Source organism: Drosophila arizonae, chromosome 2 (genome assembly GCF_054131065.1).
Source record: "Drosophila arizonae isolate 15081-1271.41 chromosome 2, UAZ_ARI_1.0, whole genome shotgun sequence".
Lineage (NCBI taxonomy): Eukaryota > Metazoa > Arthropoda > Insecta > Diptera > Drosophilidae > Drosophila > Drosophila arizonae.
Window position 1 is genome coordinate 22240056 of NC_142922.1, and position 20837 is coordinate 22260892.

At 41.7% G+C, this 20837-nt stretch overlaps 5 protein-coding genes across 8 annotated transcripts in view; 2 read left to right on the forward strand and 3 right to left on the reverse strand.

The window, feature by feature from the left end:
* Window positions 1–10254, reverse strand: part of Cad88C (cadherin 88C) — a 15549-nt gene extending 5295 nt beyond the window's left edge. Inside the window, exons 1-8 of one of the 2 annotated variants that reach the window (XR_016269958.1) lie at window positions 10040–10254; window positions 9624–9976; window positions 3005–4531; window positions 2741–2941; window positions 1876–2671; window positions 1402–1810; window positions 691–1345; window positions 37–631 (exon numbers count right to left, since the gene is read on the reverse strand). Coding sequence is in view for 1 of the 2 variants with exons in the window: in XM_018009678.2 (XP_017865167.1) it covers window positions 37–631; window positions 691–1345; window positions 1402–1810; window positions 1876–2671; window positions 2741–2941; window positions 3005–4518 (4170 nt within the window). In the remaining variant the exon portion in view is untranslated. Of the gene's footprint in view, window positions 1–36; window positions 632–690; window positions 1346–1401; window positions 1811–1875; window positions 2672–2740; window positions 2942–3004; window positions 4532–9623 lie in introns of both variants that reach the window. The other variant, XM_018009678.2, reaches the window with a different exon arrangement.
* The window catches only part of LOC108615299 (protein Cep78 homolog), a 16472-nt gene extending 2362 nt beyond the window's left edge, over window positions 1–14110 (forward strand). The window contains exons 3-9 of one of the 3 annotated variants that reach the window (XM_018009701.2): window positions 10675–10978; window positions 11041–11231; window positions 11461–11637; window positions 11698–11872; window positions 11930–12413; window positions 12461–12860; window positions 12921–14110. In XM_018009701.2, coding sequence (XP_017865190.1) covers window positions 10678–10978; window positions 11041–11231; window positions 11461–11637; window positions 11698–11872; window positions 11930–12413; window positions 12461–12860; window positions 12921–13589 — 2397 coding nt within the window. In that variant the 5' untranslated portion in view covers window positions 10675–10677 and the 3' untranslated portion in view covers window positions 13590–14110. The remainder of the gene's footprint in view (window positions 1–10674; window positions 10979–11040; window positions 11232–11460; window positions 11638–11697; window positions 11873–11929; window positions 12414–12460; window positions 12861–12920) is intronic. The other 2 variants (XM_018009710.2, XM_018009720.2) reach the window with 2 other exon arrangements.
* Window positions 14094–14753, reverse strand: His4r (Histone H4 replacement). The gene is made up of 2 exons (XM_018009814.2): window positions 14574–14753; window positions 14094–14516 (listed from the first exon to the last, which is right to left on the reverse strand). The coding sequence occupies exons 1-2, from the start codon at window positions 14751–14753 to the stop codon at window positions 14385–14387; spliced, it is 312 nt and encodes a 103-aa protein (XP_017865303.1). The 3' UTR covers window positions 14094–14384.
* Window positions 14754–15141: 388 nt separating this feature from the next.
* Window positions 15142–16375, reverse strand: LOC108615342 (uncharacterized). Its single transcript, XM_018009777.2, has 2 exons — window positions 15714–16375; window positions 15142–15649 (listed from the first exon to the last, which is right to left on the reverse strand). Exons 1-2 carry the CDS (start codon window positions 16086–16088, stop codon window positions 15230–15232), a joined length of 795 nt encoding a protein of 264 aa, XP_017865266.1. The 5' UTR covers window positions 16089–16375; the 3' UTR covers window positions 15142–15229.
* A 133-nt stretch (window positions 16376–16508) lies between these two features.
* Window positions 16509–20837, forward strand: part of LOC108615232 (Molecule interacting with CasL) — a 44079-nt gene continuing 39750 nt past the window's right edge. Inside the window, exons 1-2 of the mRNA XM_089468114.1 lie at window positions 16509–16640; window positions 17503–17549. The gene's annotated coding sequence lies outside the window, so the exon portion shown is untranslated. The remainder of the gene's footprint in view (window positions 16641–17502; window positions 17550–20837) is intronic.

The window sequence follows — 20837 nt, forward strand, 5'->3', positions numbered from 1 at the left end:
TTTTTTTTTGAATGTTAGCCAGTAATCCAGTCTGACCTCATGCATCTTTTGCTTGTTCCGGTTTAGGCGCTCCTTAAGCAGCAGCTCGCCCGTGTTGGGCCTTATTTCGAACAACTTGTAGCTGCCCAGAGGATCGGGCTTGAGGCGATAGCGCACTAGCGCATTCTGTCCAATGTCCGCATCACTTGCATACGCCTGCAGAATCATGGTGCCCACTGTTGCATTTTCCGGGATGCGCACCGTCGTATTGTGTAGGGGCCTCACGAACACCGGCGCGTGATCATTGAAGTCCGAAACGCAGATGTCCAGTGTATTAAGTACCACATTGGCAGGCACACCCAAATCCCTGGTCTTAATGGTCAGCGTATAGTTGCCAAATTGATTGCGCAGTGTCTTGCTGGCATAGATCTGAGCGTTCCACGGATCCAGTTGCCTAAGCTCGAACAGACCGTCTCTGTTGCCCTTGCTGATGGCGAACTCCAGTCGGCCATTTGGTGTGGCAGGATCGTCTGCATCCCTGCCCACAATGCTGGCAATGCTTTCGTGCAGTTCATGATATTCCGTGATGAGAATGCAGCTGCTGGGCAGGCTGACCTCAGGCTCATTATCGTTTTCATCCAGAATATTTATGCTGACGGCGAAATGTTATATTATTAGATCGCAAACTTAAGGCCCTCTTACTTTACTTACAATACTTGCTTGAACGCATTCCGGCTCTCGCCGGCCAAGAAGCCAAACTGATAATTGTCCCAGGCCTCGATCACCAGATTGTACGAGTCCTTGGTCTCCCGATCGAGCTTATCGGCCACGCTTAAAACACCCGTATCAGCATCTATGGTGAACTTCCCCTGTGAGCTGATGCGATCCATTAGAAATGTGATCTTGCCAAAGTCGCCCGAATCAGCATCTGCCGCCTGCACAGTAGCCACCCGAGTGCCTGGGGCAGCGCTCTCACTGATCGTGTAATTCTTGCTGCCACCTATGAAATAGGGATTATTGTCGTTCTCATCCAGGACGCTTACGAATACATCCACCAAAGCGGATCTGGGCGGCAGACCCGCATCAGTCGCTCGCACACTAAAGTTGAGCCACTGATGCTGCTCGTGATCGATCTTATTGGCCACCACAATCTCGCCAGTCTGTGCATCCAAGTGAACCAGACTGCGATAGATGGGATTACCCTCCAGGGCGTAGCTAACGGTGCGATTCTTGTCCACATCATAGGCCAGCACGTTGGCAATCAGGACGCCGTTGATGCTGTTCTCGGTGATCGTTTGTCTATAGAATGGTTGCCGGAACCTGGGATTATTGTCATTTTCGTCCTGGATTTGGATAGTGAGGAAAGCTAGGGATTGAAATGGTTAAATACATTTGAGTAGACTATGCCTTGACAATATATACCTTCCACAATCTGCCTGCCCTTGGCAGCTGCCAAATCCTCCACAGTTATGGCCAGCTTGATATGCTCCACCTTCTCACGATCCAATAATTTAATCACCTTCAAATAGCCTTCTATAGCATCTAGATCGAAAGCTCCCAGATAATCATATTCAGTGATCTTCACCAGGGCGCCCTCCTCGTTGCGTGCCTCGGAATGCGCTGCGTTGAGTTTATAGCGCAGTATGGGATTCTGATCGGGATCTGTGGCTTTGACTTGATAGACTAAGGTGCCCACGGGTGTGTTCTCCACTATCTTCAGTGTTGGTAAATCCTGTAGCACCGGGGGCTTATTGTTTACATCCTTGATGCTAATATTCACCGTTGCGGTATTCATCATCTGAGAGTTGCCTAGGCCTCCGTCCAATGCAAGCTAAGGTAGCAAAGACTTGATTAATTTCGAGAAGCTTTCATGTCGGATTGTTTTTAGAAACTTGCCACATTCAGAGTGTAGATCAGACGTTTACTTTCGGTCAGATCTGGATCTAGATTGGCGCCTTGAGCCACAGTTATAACACCCGTCTCCGAGTTTATAATAAACTTGTCACTGGCGCCCGTTTGTATGCGATAAACGATCGCATTGTTGGGCGAGGAGCCATCGCGATCGATGGCCAGCACCTGTAGCACCGAGCTGCCTCCTGGCATATCCTCGGGCACGGTCTTCGCATAGAAGCTCTTCTGAAAGATGGGCGGATTGTCGTTGACGTCCTGCAAATAGATAAGAACGGGCACGACTGTGGATAGCATAGGTATGCCCGAGTCGCGGGCGCGAACGAGCAAATCGATCTCTCGCATATCTGCATTGGTCTGGCGCACTGCGTGTCGATGGCTGTCCACCAATTCCTCATAGTCAAAGTGATGTAGGGGGCGTATCAAGCCGCTTTCCGGATCAATCGTAAAGTTCATGCGATAAAATCCTTCAACGATCTCGTAGGTTATCTGACTGTTTTCGGTGCCATTCAGATCCAGATCGCGGGCTTCCACCTGCAGGGGCGTCTCAAACTCGGCTTTGTTCTCCAAGAGCTTCGCCTCGTACTGCCGATGCAGAAAGATGGGCGCATTGTCGTTAACATCCTGAATATCTAATATGATCTGTGCGGTATTTCGATTTCCCTGACCCACATTATCGATGGCCTCGACTGTTAAATAGTGACGAGAAATGATCTCTCGATCGAATGCAGCACTGCCTGGAGTCTTTATAGTAATTACTCCCGTTATGGGATTCAAATGTAATCTGTGGGTTTTTTTTTTTAATTAAGGCCCAAATTTAGATTTAGCTTAAAATCATTGTGAATGGACTTACAAGTGTGCGATGCCGCCTCTGAGATTCGTATATCGTATGCCCATAGTTCCGAAATCGCCGGAATCAATATCAATCGCTTCCACCTTGCTTATGATTGTGCCCTGTTCGCTATTCTCGGGCACGCCAGCATTGTAGATCGCCTGGGTGAACTCTGGAAAATTGTCATTCTGATCACGTATGAAGATCTGTACGTGAGCCGAGCTGAGAAAGGAAATATGATTAATGAATTTTTGGAATTGAATATATTGCCTTTAGACAACGCACCTCCAGCGCGTCGGTTCATCGATCTCTCGCGCGAATATGGTAAAGTTCACTTCAATGAAATCTTCAAAGTCCAGAGATTTGGAATTCTTAACGCGTAGCATAAAGTTTGCCTCGTTGACCGCCAGTTCGGGAACAATTTCAAAGAGATCGTTGGGCGGATCGAGAAATAAACGAAACGTGCCATTCTTGCCCTCATCGTGATCGTAGACGACGTTCTGCACCTCGCCATCGATAAAGTTCAGCGGCGTATTGCTCTGCGCATTCTCATTGACCTCGCAGCGATAGATGATCTCACCGAAGGTGGGTATCTCATCGTTGACATCGGTCACAATGATGGTCACCTCGGTGCGCACCGTTGCTGGCGCTTGGGGCTCTTCGGCTGTCTTAGAGAGTTCCGTTGCACTGATCCTTAAGATGTGAGCCCCATTCACATGATCGCTTTCCTCCTCACGATCCAGCACAGCCAGCGTGTAGACCACGCCAGTATGCGTATCAATATCGAAGAGATCATTGCCGTCCAGCGTGTAGGCAATGGGATTGTTAATGCCGCGATCGCCATCGATGGCACGTACGCGCAGCACCTTTGTGCCCACGGGCGCATCCTCGGCGATACGTGCCACAGCCTGCACTTCCACAAACTCGGGTGGCTGATCCTCAATGTCTTTGACCTTGACCAAGATGGCCGCCGTGCCGGTGTTGACTGGTCCCTGATTGGCGCGATCAATGGCCAAAACGCGCAGCTGATACAAGCTCTTCCTCTCGTAGTCCAGCTCACCTTGCAGTCTCAATATGCCTTTGCCCTGGTGCGTGGAAATGCTGAATACATCATTGTCACCGTCCAACTCTTGCAGATAGTAGACCACCTGACCGTAGGCACCCTCGTCGGCATCGGTGGCCTCCAGTGTGCTGATCACGCCCGGAGCGCTGCCCTCGGGTATTTCGATGGCATTCGGATAGGGCAGAAAGATGGGCGTATTGTCATTAATGTCCTCGACCAGCAGCAGAAAGCTTTGCGTCACATAGTTGTGATCACTGTAGTGACTGTCTGTCAGGGTGAGCACTATGGCATATTCGTCCTGCGTTTCACGATCCAGCTCTTTGGCCAGAAAGACCTTCGCCTCGTTGCCGCCGGTGTTCTCGATGCGTATGATCTCGCTGTCTTGCGAATTGCGTTTGCCAAAGAACAACGGGTCGTTGTCCGGATCGTAGCCCTTGAGCGTATATATGTGACTGCCCACCCTTGTCTCGGGACTCTCTTTCAGTCTCAGCACTATCTCCGACTGCCCATCGATGGCAAAGCGCGGCGGTCGATTCGCAGCCACCAAACCAATGAATATTACGAGTATTGCGAATAGGATTTGACATGGGCTGCACCTGTGGGCTTTTAAGCGCACCTTTTTATAGTCCAGGCTGGCAATGGCTTTGGACTGTTTTGCTTTGTACATTATTATGTTGTGAGCACCTGAAGACAACTGCTGGCGACAGCTGCTACATGACAGGTCGCACTCGACCATATTAGACCGGCACCTAGAAAATAGACGGAGTGTTACAATAACAACAAAACGAGTGTTAACCCATATTTATCTAACCCAAAATGTCATTAAAAATTGTGTACCAAAAAGGTACATTACGTGTGTGTATGTGTGTGTGTGTGTGTGTGTGCGTATGTGTGCTCTGTGCCTTATGACCTTAAAAGAGTTTCGCTTGAGAAATTTCAAGTACGTAAACCTAATAAGAAATCTACAAATGAGTGCGACTAAAGACAATGCCGACAACTGGAGCGACAGCTTTGGAGCTGTGTATCTGGAATTCTGGAAGTACGGCTAGCTGCTTTCTTCTGCGATTGCCGTTGTCCGTTTCTGGTTCTGGTTCTGCCTCTGCCTCTGCCTCTGGCTCTGCTTCTTGTTGCACATTGCAACACAACACAATTGCCCAGAAAGCTCAGTCGTACAAAACGTTGCTCAATGCTACTGGACACACACACACACACACAAGTATACCCTCTCCAGATGGTAGAGCACGTTCTGGTCTTTGTGGGCTGCGTGAGAAGTCTGTGCACAACAAAATAAAAAAGATCTTGCGAAAGTTTTATGGGCAAATTAATTAAGCGTCGAAATTTGTTTTCTTTCATTGACTTCTTCTTTCTTTTGGCATTAGCCCGGAATTCCGCTTTGGAAAATTTCATTTGTTTTTGAGTTTAATGACCGTTACATTTTTGCAAAATTACTTGGCTATCATTAATTGTATATATGTACATGGTTTCTATATATTGCTAGCCAATTAATTGCATATCTAGTTAATCTAAGTGAAAACTGCAAATTATTAAGCGAATATAAAGATATTCAGATATACATGTATATAAAAAGATGTGATAGATTGAGCTTGAGTGGGTCGTTCTGAATTTCTATATTATATATTATATTCTATATTATATGTCGTCATTAGAGTTCTAAGATTGAGATAAAATTCTATACGCAATTCTTAATTTAGTACATTTAAATTAAATATATTTAATAGTTTGGGCTAAAGCTAAGAGAGTTTTTTCTTTATATAATTATATAATTATACATATAAATATATGTATATTTCCAGGGTGTTTGCCAGTCCAGCATTATCATTTGAATGCCTTAGTTAAATTTCAGTTTGACATTTCGTCAACGCGAATGCAAATGTTGTCGTTGGCATATCTTTTCTGTGGTTTTTGCAGTTGTATCTGATCGGATTGTAGTGCGTGTGAATATCTCAACATATGCATCTCGTACTCAGTTTCATTGCTTTCAGCTAGTTTACTTGCTTATTAATGCAAGGCGTTGCCATTGTTTAAGTTGTCTTGAACTCGCTTTTTGCTGATTGAAAGCAGAGCAATTGCCACGCCTCTTTGTGGAGCCAGTTCATTGAATCCACAATTATGACATTTCATAAGTTGTTGTGAAGCAATTTGTGTTTAAGCTTTTTGCCCGTCAATTGATTTGTAAGATTCCGATACAATTATAGGTATAATTAACAAATGCAATATGATATAGATAGATATATAAAAATATACGTAAAGGTACAGAGATAGAGATATAGATACAGAGATGCAGATACAGAAATACAGATACAGATACAGATACAGATACAGATACAGATACAGATACAGATACAGATACAGATACAGATACAGATACAGATACAGATACAGATACAGATACAGATACAGATACAGATACAGATACAGATACAGATACAGATACAGATACAGATACAGATACAGATACAGATACAGATACAGATACAGATACAGATACAGATACAGATACAGATACAGATACAGATACAGATACAGATACAGATACAGATACAGATACAGATACAGATACAGATACAGATACAGATACAGATACTGATACATTTACAGATACTGATACATTTACAGATACATATACAGAGACATAAAGAGACATCTAAAAGATATACATACGCTTACACACATACATACATGATGGTGCTCTTGTCGCAACATTTGCAGCTCATTAGCAATTGCGAGTTACATCAACCTCTTGGAAAGTCAGATGTATCTTGTGTTGAAAAATCGTAGACAAGGTCGTTTATGAATTTCAAATGCAAGTTAATGCCACCTCGGGCGAGTATTTTATTTAAAAATGATTTCATTTGCGTCTGGAATAATAGCTGATTTCGCTTTCAACCGCCGCATGCAACATTTTCTTTTCCATTTTTAATGTTTTTCCAAAAACAATTTTCCTTAGTGGTATTTAGATGCTACTTAAGGTATATATTTGTGTGTGTATGTGTGCGCGTGTGTGCATTTATGGCCAACGCTTTTATATAAAGTACGGCAATTGGGTTGTTTGGTCAGTGGCTCGAACAGCGCAGGTGGGCGCCGATGGTGGCAGCCACAGATTTATGATAGGTGTATGCATGTATAGATGCCATGTATATGGTTGTATGTACATCTATAATTTCATGCTGCAATGATTACGACTGCGGCTAATAACAGCTAAATATGTTGGCTATTTGGGTTATGAAATGCGAAGCTGTCGATATTCTAGTTATCCCATAAACATATCATGTACAAATTTGGTTTTTTGGTGTTTATATAGTGACTATACTCTCACTTAAAGCTGCTATAAAAAATTTGGCTCAAAGCTATTTTTAATACAAAATTACTTATTCGCATATAAGAGATACACAGGAATACAAATCTAACTGTAAATTTGATCCTCAATAAAAGAAATTTTCTAGTTTACTTACATATGTATTTCTGATATACTTTATTATATTTGCTTGGTATAAAAACTACCCAAATATTTCGTATTCAACTTTTTAGAGACTTTGTTCTGAAAAATGTTTGCCTTAGATTTCACTTTAAATAATTCATATAGTAGAAGCTATTTGGAGATTCTTTTTAATGCGTCGTTGACGTTGTTAAACATTTTAGAAAGTTTCAAAAATATGCAAAGTAAAAGAGAAATACGTGTAATGAAATTAACTAGAATATTTCAACATAAGATTTCGCATAATAAATGCCAACAACTGATTTCGGTGGGAGCTACAGACTAAATTACCTGTCTTATTGGTTCAAAGTAGGCTAACTTTACGAACAATTTATAGGAAATAAGCTCGACTTAATTACACATATTAACACTCATTGCCTCAATTTTGGGGGCTTTGATATAACACTTGGTATTGCTTTCATGCAGCCAATTTTCGAAAAACTTGGCGAATTAGAGCAAATTTATAAGCCGAGTGCCAAATATCAGATATACGCATTTTATATAAAAGTATTTCCCGAAATTTACTTAAGTGAGGAAATGCCAGAGACTTGCAGTTGTTAGTTCATAAAGCATGACGACGACGTTGACGCCGCTTTTCCTTCGACTCAACTTTTTGGGTCGAGTCTGTCCGAAACGTGGCTGACAAATGGATATGCCACTTGGAGCTTTTGGCCAGAGGCGCCCATTTGTTGTTAACGCTTGGCCTGTTCTCGCACAACAACAGCAGCAACTCTAGTTCGATCGATCTGTGTATTGGGAAAAAGTGAATTTCTGTTTTGACAATCAGTCGAGAGTCGCCGCAATGTGTGTATCCCATATATACGAATGTATCTTTTCGATTATGCGGTTTCCCATGTAACCACAATAAAATTTCAAACATAATTTGAATGCCAAGGAAATGCCAATAAACAATAATTTGGTGGCTAACTTCCAGTTTGTTGTTTCAAGCTCAATTGACAGCCGCAGTCGGCTTTCCATGGCAATGGCATCAAGCGCAGACAGGCTTTTGGGGATAATCTGTGTTCACACACTCCACACAGAAACGAAAACAAAAACAGCTTCATTTAATTAAAAATATGCCGAGGCGTTGGAGCTGAAACTTGAAGTCGCCGTTTTGGCATCTCCAGCTCTCGCCATGTCTGCGTACTCCATGTTGCCTTCAGTTTCCGTCGCACGAGCGAGCGGGTGAGCAAACAAATGAGCTTATGGCTTGACTATTCCAATTTAAACACTTCCTCCCCCATATTAGAGCCCTTTTTGTCATGCACATCGATTCCGAAACGTGGCTCTCTTCTGACAGTCAAGTTCAACGCCAGCAGAAAAAAAAAACTATTGTTACAATATTTGTTGTCGTTGTTGTTGTCGCTGACAAAACAAAAGCGTAGTGCGAGTGCGGGAGCGGGGTCGCCGTCATTGGGACTGGGGAGCTGTATGCAGCTTCGTTGCGGTAGCTTGATTTTTGAGTCATAGCCCCGGAGTCAGCCAAGAGTTCAGCTGGAGGGCCCCGCATCCGCACCGCTTTCATGGTAATGCGCATAATCGTGGCTTATGCCGGCAGCCAACGCGTAGCTGGCTGAAACGTCGACGAAGCCGGTGTCGAAACGAATCCGTCAGTTACACTTCGTCTCCTTTTCTAGGCTTCCCCATTTGCATATTCCACTATTTGCTCGAATTCGCATGCGAATTCATATCGCTGTGCTACAGCTGGCAAGTCCTTGGCTTAAATAATCGACCTTCTCTAAGCCTTGCTTAGATATTGGTGCTTAAAGATGAGAGATTGTTTAACTATCCGAATATAAGTACAAAATGGAATTCAAAGATACTAATCCGTTAGTTACCTCTTTGTCAGACTTTGCATGTTTAAATAATTACTCGAATTCGCATTCGAATTCATATTTCAACTTCATCTTTGCTTGCAATCATCGGATTTTTCTAAGACTTGAAATATTAGTACAAATTCGAGTTCGAAAACTGTAATTGGTTAGTTGCACTATGCCAAACTTTCAAGGCTTTACCAGGACTGCACGATAATCGCATTCGAATTCATATTCGAGCTCGCACTTTAATTTCTTATGACTTTACTTGAGCTGGATTTGCTTAAATTTATGTTTTAAGAGGCTGAATTAGTCAAGCATAACTACCAAATAAAGTTCGTAAAAAATGAAAACTTTTTCAAAAGCCCTATAAACTATAAACTATAAAGTTTGGTATATTTATTCTCCTTCCGAATTGGTAGATCCTGCAGAACTATGCATATTCTCATGCCTTAATAAATGAATATCTACGACGCCCTACGACTACATTAATAAACTTCAGTAATACCTTCATACCCCATCTAAACTTACCCTTTGTTCTCGTGCTGAATATCAAGTATCCTTCGTTGCAATGCGAAACCCTGTCGACGTTACAATCCAGTTTTGGGTGTGAATTTGCATTTGCTTCCTTTTCCTTTGTTAGCCTAACGCATTTTGCAGAACCCTCCGCCAGGGCTTAAGTACAGCACACGACGTCTCTGGCGATTGGGCAGATGTCAAAAGTCTCGCACATACTCACACGCGCACACAAAATATAGCACAGAAAGAACGTGTCGCCGCAATTGGGCAATGCACGAAGCGGAACTTTTATGGGACGCCGTCACTCGAGGAACTTGTTCAAGAAACTTCACTTTAATGGCATTTCATGACGCCACGGGAACGTGCTGAAAACAAAAAGGTTCTAAGCGATCTTCACTTTTTATTGCCTTTTGGCTGCACACACTCACGAAAACACGAGCAATTCGAAATTGCACTTTCGAAACTGTTTACCGTTTATTGAAATCTAACCAGCGCAGCTGTAGCCGAAACGTTTTGCTCAACTGTCGCTCAACGACTGACTGCAGGCCAGGCTCAGGCGGTTGCGTCTGCCGGCGTGTGCTGTATGGGAATTAAAACATCGCTGTCGACGTCGCGTCGACGTCGTTGTCACCGTACTGCAAAGTGGCGTCGGCGTCTGCGACTGCGTCGGCAGCGAAAATAGCCGAACGCTACGGCTGCACTGTGCGGGCACGCGAGTAATTAACGAAGCGTGAATTCCAGTGCTGTGAGCGAGCGCATTGCGTGTTTTGTATTAAAGGTGCAGAGCGGGTGGGTTTGTTTACAATTCGCAAATGCGGGAGAGCTCAGTGGAAGGCTGGAAGTGACGGCGGTTGGAAATTCAAAAAGTTTAAAACGGAAGTGCGTTAAGTTTACATAACTGTGAAGGTTAAAGTTCTCAATAAATTTGCGTGACAATAAAATAATGAGTTTTTGAGATCAACTTTGATTTATGGAACTAAGATAAATAAGAATTGTATAACCTTTTCACCTTCTGCTTAAAATAATTAATTTTTGGCATTTGCTTTCTTCTACTTTTTCCTAGAACATGTCTCTTTTTGCACGTGGACGCGAGACTAAAAAGAGAAACAGTGTGGTGATAACGGTCCCTCCGCTGGTAAAGAAATCGAGCAAGAGCCGTTCCTTTCATTTCCGTTATTTAGAGCTGTGCCGTGCCAAGAACTTGACACCAGTGCCAGACATACGCTCCAATCCGAATGCAACCACATTTCTCGATTTGCTGGGTGATAAGCTGGGCGTCAGCGAATGGCTACTGATTATCGAGGCACTGCACTATGATCTAGTGCTACAGACATTGGCAATACGCATGCGCCGCACCAATGGAAACAGTGAGTGGTGTCTGCACCAATAATATATGTGTATATATTATATATTAATATATTTTGAATAGATATTGTTTTACCAATTGACACTGAAAACCGTGCACGACTCTTCCGTCAAAAGCCGGTCATATATACGCGTTTTATTTTTAACAGTCTAGTGGATGCGATCTCCAATTGTGTTAAGCTCAACAAGAATCTCACCGTGTTGAAGCTTGAGGGTCTGCCTCTGCAGGATGGCTACATTGAGTGCATTGCCAAGGTAAGGAAATGCCCAACAATGATTTGAAATCTAATAAGCTTCTGTATAAGATCTATGCATACTAAGTTACCATATATACCTTGAGTATTTCATAGGGATTTATTTCAACGATAATAATCATTCCGTTTCAAGGGTGGCAGATATATATACAACAGATAGGACTTTATGTACCCTGAAATTTCGTAACTTTGCAATAAGATTAATATATCCCGTTTACCTATTCTCCTAGGCTTTAGCCTCCAATGACTGTCTCAAGGAGGTCAGCTTCCAGAAATCCTACATTGGCGACAAGGGCTGTGAGGCAGTTTGCAGTACCGTCAAATACTTGAATCACGTGGAGATATTCAACATCTCCGAGTGCAATATTAGCTCAAAGGGTGCCGAATATGTTGCTGATATGATTAAGGTATGTGATTGGCTTCAGATCTGAGCTGGACTGGGTGGGTGGTAAACCAAGTCTTTGCAGATGCAAAAGATAACGCGGTACTCCGAGGGTTGGGAGAAGTCGCTGCGATATCGCAGCGTCGATGTTGATTCGATTGCGGGTCTACGCTACATCGCGGTGGCCAACAATCCGGACTTGGGCGACAATGGAGTGCGGCCAATAGCCGAGGTGCTCAAGGAGGATGCCTGGGTTAAGAGTGAGTAGACTAAGGGTAAATTTGCAATCAACTCTGAATCCGAGCACATTCATCCAGCCGTCGATATGGAGAACTGCGGCCTGACCGACTGTGGTGCGAACATAATCCTCGAGTGCCTCAGTCTGAACAGCGCCATCACCGAGTTCAATGTGCGCCATAATGCTGGCATTAGTAAGTTCCTCATGCGCCAGATACGCGATCATTTCGGCAAGGAGGACGAGGAGAAGATGAAGGAGCCGAAGTACGATTTGAGCTGCATCAATGGCCTGCAGAGCTTGCCGAAGACCCAGAAGTACAGCATCTCCCAGCTGCTCGCGCACACCAAGACGCTGGAGGAGCAGTTGTCCTTGGAGCGCACGTTGCGCAAGAAGGCCGAGAAGCTCAATGAGAAGCTCAACCATCAGCTGATGTCCATGGGTCAGGTCGCATCGGCTCCGTTGATTCCATCACCGCCGTTGCCGGAGAAGGTGGTCGAGACCACAGCTCTGCCCAAGGGATATGTGCTAGTGAAGAACGACTACATGCAGTCCTTCAACAAAACGTAACTAACCATCGAATACTTAGTCTATGCATTTTTAATTCCTGCAGTCCTCGTCTGCTCAGCAGCTATAAAAATGGGCCCCAGCTGGTCACCCCCTCCGGACCCCTGGTCAATAGCGCTGTCACCAGCTCGGACTCCACGCCACGCAGCGCCAACGCAACTCTACGGAAGCAACAGCAGCAGCAGCAGCAACAGCAGCAACAACAGCTCCAACACCACCTGGAGTTGTCGCCTGAGGATCTGGAGGTGGACGTGGAGGATGATGAGGAGGACGAGGACGATGAAGAGCAGCAACAGGCATATCAAGCAATGGCCGATAATCCACAGTTGCGTCAGCAGCTGCAGGTGCGCAAGGTGCGCAGCGAGATGAAGTATGTGGAGGCATATGCCAAGGAAGCCAAGAAACGTGAATCCAAATCGGATCATGAGTTCGCCAACGAGCGCGATGTAAGACCTGATAGATAAACCATTGAAATTTCTGTTGATAATTTCTCATGCCTCTTGCAGTTCAAGCTCAATCCGAATGTCCAGTTCGAGGTGGACATTGGCGACAGCTGCCTGGTCAATGAGCACCAAATGGAGCGCGAGCGCTACGAGAGCCGTGAGGAGATCGACTACTATGAGCACCAGGAGATGATGCAGAAGCAGCACAGCAACTCACACTATGAGCCCGAGTGCATTGGGGATTGTGTGCGCAACGATAGTCACAAGAATAGTGCCAAGATCAAAAAACAGTATGGCGAGATAGGCAACAGCCAGATGGCCTTGTACATGGCCGAGCTGGAGCGCAAGATCAATGGCAAGTCGGCCAAGAAGCGTCACAAATCGAAGCAATCCATGGACTCGCCGCACGGACGCGAGGTGAAGAACAGCGACTATGTGCATGTGGAGACCTTTATGGCCAATATGGAGCAGTCTTCGCAGGACTCGCCAAATAACGACTCTGACTCCGAAGGCGAGAAGACGGAGAGCACGACCCGTGGTGCCCAGTCGGACGGCAATGGCAACGACAGTGGCAGCGGCATGCAAGGCATGAAAGTATTCGTACGCCGCACTTCCCACTACGAGGAGGATCAAGAGGAGATCATTCAAGATAAGGATGCTGGCGATCAGATTGTCTCGCCGCGCACCGTCTACTTGGAGCTGCAGAGAAAAAAGCCTGAGAAAAATCATTGAATACTAAGCCGGGGCCCTCACAACACACAACATAACACAACACCTAAAAACTGGAAGTATTAGTAGTAGTCCAAACAGCTCGAAATGATAAAGGAGGAAACCAAGCGCCCCACCATAAACAAAACATTCAGAGCGTAGGACCAAATTTTCAGTTACCATTGAGATCCATTCTAACGCTTGTAGATATTGATTTTGCACGTATTGTTGCGATTATTATGTACATATATAGATATATGTATATATATATTTATAGATATATTTATATATATGTATATGTGTATATGTATATATATTGGAATATTAATCTATTCAGCAGTTAATTGAGTAATCTAAAAAAAAAAAAAAGAACACGAATGTCAAGCGCCAAGATTTATGCAATTTTGTTAATAGCAGAAGCAGAAGGAACACGAAACGAACGAACGAATCCACTGCAAAGCGGCTGCACGAACGTTACGATCAAACTCCCAATTTAGCCCCCCAATTGAAATTGTTAATAAATCAGTATTTGCGCCTTCCTCGAATGATTTATTGGCCTTTTGATTTTTTTTTTCCGCTACTGTAGAATGTTATAATGGAATATTTACTTATTTGTCAATACATTATGTAGTTCTGCTACTGTTTAAATTTTCTCAATTACATGAGTTTAAGTTGATTGAGGATTAAATATGTCTGCTGCATTTATATCATATTTATATATGTATAGTATATGTGTATTGATTAATTCCAATCCCTTTCAATTGATGCGTCATTCAACTCTTTCTATGTCATCGGCTCCTGCTGCTGCTATTGCTGCATTTAACCGCCAAAGCCGTACAGAGTGCGTCCCTGGCGCTTCAAGGCGTAGACCACGTCCATGGCTGTTACGGTCTTGCGCTTGGCGTGCTCGGTGTAAGTGACAGCATCACGAATGACGTTTTCCAAGAACACCTGAAGTATTGGATATTAGGGTGGTTGTGCATTTTTATGTATGACTAAATGACTTGCCTTGAGTACACCGCGTGTCTCCTCGTAGATCAATCCAGAAATTCGCTTGACTCCACCACGACGAGCCAGACGCCTGATAGCCGGCTTAGTAATACCTTGGATGTTATCTCGCAACACCTTACGATGGCGCTTGGCACCTCCTTTGCCCAATCCTTTACCTCCCTTACCGCGTCCAGTCATTTTGCTGATAGAAGTTTAGATTTACGTTGTGCTGAAAAGATACATACATTTCATCATTAGACGGCGCAATGCAAAAAAAAACAGGAATCGCCATTTTGATATGACGCCATATTTGAAACGTAAATGAATGCAAAAATATTTATATACAATGTGTTTTACGAGCACGCAAACAGACTGATCTAGTTTAATTACTTGCTAATAATTCAAGTCAACAAAAATTTTCTTGTTTTTTTTTTTTTTTACAATTTGTTGCTGAAACGCTCACCAACCTTTCGAGAAATTTTTTAAGCAATGTGACTGTGTTATTGAACGCGTTAGATCCCAAAAAATACACAGTATAAAAAGTACATATATTTGGTTTAAAAAAAATACCAAAGCACAGGGTGACTTGGTTGGGTGATTTTTTATATTTAAGCTTAAAAATTTAAAATACAAGCCATTTTTACACTGTTACTTTAAATATTTGAATATTTAGCTTAGCTGCCGGCTAGACTCATAACTGTACGATGTAGCTGCTTTTTTTGGTATTTAGCAATTACTTGCATAATTTCCATTTTTGCGTCGATTTTTAAATTTTCGTCCAGTTCAAAAACATCTTGTGCAACGGCCATGCCATAATGAAAACTTGGCGTGCTTTGTACATCATCTATTACGGGCTCAATGGCTATAGGTGTTGTCTCCTCAACTTCGGCATCATTATCCTCCATTGGCACATTTAGCTCCTCAATTCCAACTTGCTTTGGCGTATTTTCTACGGAACTGCTGCATTGTGAAATGTGTTCGGTGGTTGACTGTGTAGGACTACCAGAATCGGCATTAGTTTGACTTTCCTCAACCATGCCAGAACTGATATTATCCGAGTCCTCTGTGTTGGCGCTATCATATAGATTTTCCGCCTACAGTTTCATTTTATAACATTTTAAATTAAATACAATAAAATCAAATTTCAAATACACTTACATCCACACTGTTCTTATCGTACACCACGAAAGGCAGAAACTTGAGCTGCTGGAAGAACTTCCATCCTTCCAGGCGCTTTATTTCCTCAGGCTGTGCTCCTCGCGCATTTGCATCAAAAATGGCCTTTTGCTGCAGACGGTAGTACGAAGCTAGATTTAGCCATTTCCGAGCCAACTCGTTTGTATAGGCACGAAATTTATATCTTTTTTCCAGCGTCCATCTCAGGTTTTTCCAGAAGTTGTGTTTTAAATAACGGATGCTATAATCTTTGTGCGTCTTGTCCCACATGTAGGGTGTATTGCGAATTGTTGTAATAACGAAATTAATCACTTCATCGGACCAATATGGTCTCGTATTATCGTATACATTTGTCATTTGTAATGTTTAAGAAGTATTTGATTTTTATTTATTTTTAATTTTGTTGGATTGTCTACACTTAATCCAATTTTCTTATAAACTGCAGCTGTTTTCAATAAGAGCGAGACAAATATACATGTGTTTGGTAAAATACTATACATATGTGTGCATATGTGTGTGCTTATCGTCTTTAAAAACTACCAAAACAATAACAGTTATGAATGAGGAAATGAATTGTATCGAATGCAACAGCTTCCTTTTAATTATAACAGCAATAAAGGAACGCATTTGTTCGCCATAACTTTTATTTTAAACAATCAACCAATATCTCCTGATTTTTGAATAAATTTGCCATTAGTATCGATACTTAGTTGGTTATTTTGATATTGATATCGAAAATGTTTGATATCGATTTATCGATAGCTCAGCTTAGTATTTTCATTAGAAAAATATTGGCATTTCATCGAGTGACACTGCTGGTCACACCACAAACAACGCAAGTGCAGTCGAAAAAAAAGCATTGAGTGTAACAGACGCGTTTTTAACGCTAGTTTTTTAACCAAAACAAGTGTAAGTGAAGCGGAGCAGAAGTGAAAAATCTAATTAGATCTAAATAAAATGCACATGCTCGGTTATATAATGCAATGAATGCAGCCACAACTATGTCGTGCCTGAGTGTGCTTATGCGAGTGCATCGAAATACTTTGGTCGCCTCAGTCTTCTACTGCTGCTGACCAACAGTAAAAAAGACCAACGCGTGTGCCGCTGCCGCTGGTTTCGTCGTCGCTGTCGCCGTCGCCGTCACCGCCGCCGCTGCCGCCTGCAAAGCAGAATTTGTCGCCGCCGTGAAACGAGCGCCATCGCAGCGCAACGCAAAGAGCTCGCCGTGACTGCATAAAGAATAAAATATTTTACTATTAAACCGCGTGTCTGGAATTCTAAATAAACGCATATATACATATAAATAATATGTAAAATCGTGTTGCGCATTTGTGTGCGTGTGTGTCTGTCTGTGTGTGCATTTGCGTGGGTGGATATGCGGCCGCATTTTGCTTTATCTTTATATCTTTCATCAACACAGGCGCAAGCCAGATGATTCATTTGTTACACACTCGGCGGCCGCTCAGCTGTCGCAGTCTGCTTCTCTACGCGTATCCTGCTAGCACATACACAAACAAACATAAGCACATGCACACGCACACAGACGCATAGTCGGATGCTCGTATACGTATATTCGCCCATTTGTTAAATTAACCGTAAAACTCAGTCGGCAGTCAGCTCTGTTGTCTGTCCTCTTTTCGCCGGCTGCTTTCCATTTCCATTTCTATTTTTACGCGTGTTTCAGTTTCGGTCCATTCCCTAATTTTAAATCGGTTTGTTAAAACTATTTAATCCTGTTTAAAATTTTATGTTTCTCCTATCGAAACACTAGCAATTGTATTAATTCAACGGTTATTCAATTTAAACTTCCATTTAAAGGTAAGTTTTTGTTAAATGCCCTGCATGTAATTGTTAATTGTTGTTTAACTTTTTTACCGTTGTAATCTGATCTGAAGTTGATAATTAAAGTTAACATTCGTCTGAAAGTTGCTCCTAACTCTATATAATGAGGATAAGTGTACATACATATGTACAAATATAACATACCATATCTATATAATATAATGAGAGTTATATAGTTATATATTCAACGTTGTAATCACGATCTGAAAGTTTTATAAATATACTATCCGTCGAGTGTTATATCATTCAGCTTCTGTCATGCTGTCTCAGAGAATTTAGCTTCTGCGCTAGAATACCTAAATTAGGAGAATTTATATTTCTGTGAATCATATTATTATGTTTTCTATTTCGTGAGCAATGACGATAAAATTTTCCATTAGCTTCATATTATTACTTTATACCGAGTCTTGTAGCATTCAGCTTTTGTCATGCAGCTGCCCAAATTCAAGTTTCAAGTTTTGTTTCTATCACATTCACTAGAAGAGTTGGCGCATAGTTTCTGAGGCATCATGGGGCTATGCTTTTTTTCTGAAAGAGCAAATTATGATCAAGTTTTATTAATGCACCTTCCATCGAGTCTCGTAGCATTCAGCTTTTGTCATGCAGCTGCCCTATCTCAAGTTTCAAGCAAATATAAATATCTCTACATGTTTCATATATATCGGTAAATAGTTATCGAAATCGAGTATTACTTATCGAAATTGATTGGTTGATAAACGGATGGCTTGACATTGATGTACCTTACATAGAGTCTCGTAGCATTCAGCTTTTGTCATGCAGCTGCCCTAGTTAAATTATTAAGTTTCGTTTTTGTACATAAGGCTATGCCTTTTATTTAGGGAGTAAATTCTGATCAATAATTTCACAACTTTCATAGATGTACCATCGCGTGTCATATCATTCAGCTTCTGTCATCATTAATATATTTTCTATTTCATTAACAATGGCATTGATGCACTTTACATCGAGTCTTGGCATTCAGTTTTGTCATGCATCTGCCCAAACTATATCTTTGTGGATTTATATATACTTTATAGAATTTCGGCTTTTATTATAATTCACCATCCACCCCTATATCCGCCCCTCACCCTTAAATTTGTAAAAGTTTCACGAAGTTAGTCCAAACCTGCGTGCCTGTGTGTGTGTTTCTTATGTGAACAGAAGGACGCGATGAATATTTGATATATCAGTTCCTCGTAGGGTTCAGGGGATTTCGTAGTCGAGCAGTCTCGGCTAGAGCTTTTTTACGTGTTATTCTTTGTAAATAGCATTAAACTGCTATACTCCAAGATATTTACGTATCTATAGCCTTTTTAAATACATTGTTTATTTTTATTTTTTATAAATATTAATTGAAAAAAGTTGTGTTTTTTGTTCATAAACTTTCCTTGCTCGCTTGTCAATTGCATTTTGCATAAAGTTGTCTCACACTTCAACCTACAATTATTATTGTACAAAGGCTTTTCCATATGTAAACAGCCCAAGTTGTGTGTGTGTGTGAGTATGAGTGGGACTGCGTGTGTATGTGTGTTTACACTGAAGAGCTGCGAAACAGAAAAACTAGACCAGAAACATAAATGTCATTCACGGCTGCCATTAGCGTAAAACAGCAGAAGAACGCAGCAAATGTAAATCCAGGGCAAAACAAAAAATAACAATACAAAAAGAAAAGAATTCAAGAAAAAACGAGAAAAATATAGAGCAAAAAGATGAAAACCCTGAGCCGATAAGCAAACTGCAGTCAAATGTGCAAGCAAAGAACTGAAACTGAAACAATCGGAAGAGGGCAACTCCCTGCTCTAAGCTCCGACCTCCAAGCTGCCAACTGGGAATCCAAGCACAAGTCGGAGGAAATGGGTTTTGGCGCAACAAAGCCAACGATAAAAGACATTGAAATACAATAACAGTAAATGTCAGAAACTGGAGCAATTTCAATTGAGAGCAAAAGGAATTTATAGAATATGACATCATTTAGGGCCTAAACAAAAAAATACGAAAATTTCAATTCAAAGTTTGAAATTGAGCCGGAAAGCTGCCAAGCTGTATGTAATACACTGTATATACTACATTATCTACTCCTGTAAATACTATAGATATTTAAATTGAAATTGAAAATGCTCTTCAGATAATGCAATGTGCTTGAACCACTTGAAAGCATTAAATGATGGCAACAAATACTAAGCAAAGGAAAACTGATAATCAAACTTGAGATAAACGATATTTAAGTGTATTAATACGTGTATGTATATCTATATATAGACAGTTCTAGGGTCAAGCAAATTATTACAATTCATCTTTCATATGGGAATACCTAAAGGCAGTCAAATAGTAGATTACACGTTATCTCTGCACACTTTTAGATAATCTAAATTTATATAAAGATTTTGCTGACTTTCGCTTTGAAATATATTTTCGAATAAATAAAGATAAGATATATGTTTTTTTATTTATTTATTTTTTATACCAATATTTTTTTTCTTTTATTTTGATTTTTTTATCGCCTATGAATGTGGGAATAGGTAAAAAATGTTAAATAAATAAAAAGCTTTCACGCATACAGACACAGGACATACGGGGGATAGATAGATCGACATATACACAGGCAAAGGGAAGGGTGATAAGACAAAGACTAGGATAGACAATGGCAGAGTAAAGGAGGAGTAGACAGACGATGTACAGTTAGGAAAAGGAAAGTATGGATAGACACGCATACATATATATGAAGGGCCACATCTACTCATCTGAGAATTCTGATCAAGCATATAAATAATTTATTGGTTTGACCGTGCCTCCGTCATAAAATTCACCACATAAATACCTCGATTTCAGACTTCCCAGGGTATAGAAAGAGAGCTTACAACTTTAAATGCAAATGAGCAGAGATAAAATAAAATAAATCTCTATCTCTACATAATTTGTATTTAATTGCCTAGACGATGCATCGGTTGATGAACTCGTGCAACAGCAACAGCGACAGCGACAACAATTGCAACTGCTGCCGAGTGTGGCAACTGAATGACAAGAAGCAGACAAGCGACTGCATTATGCATGCTGCGACTCAGGACAACAACTCGTCACGTCTGATAACAATAACTAAGTGCGCGAGTACAAGAGACGATGATACTTCATACACTATATATACTACTATATAGTATATATTTTATATGTAGTAACAGCATTTAAACCGCGATGCGATGCGATACGGACGTTTTCTTGAACTCTGTGCAACGTAAGTTGTTGTTGTTGCAGTCCGTTGGAGTTGCT

Bases quoted from the DNA above. Each gene is read 5' to 3' on its own strand.
- LOC108615342 (XM_018009777.2), bottom strand. From the start codon at position 16,088: ATGACAAATGTATACGATAATACGAGACCATATTGGTCCGATGAAGTG. The intron at 15,650-15,713 runs GTAAGTGTATTT...ATGAAACTGTAG, and splicing joins ACGATAAGAACAGTGTGGAT to GCGGAAAATCTATATGATAG.
- His4r (XM_018009814.2), bottom strand. From the start codon at position 14,753: ATGACTGGACGCGGTAAGGGAGGTAAAGGATTGGGCAAAGGAGGTGCC. The intron at 14,517-14,573 runs GCAAGTCATTTA...CCAATACTTCAG, and splicing joins AGACACGCGGTGTACTCAAG to GTGTTCTTGGAAAACGTCAT.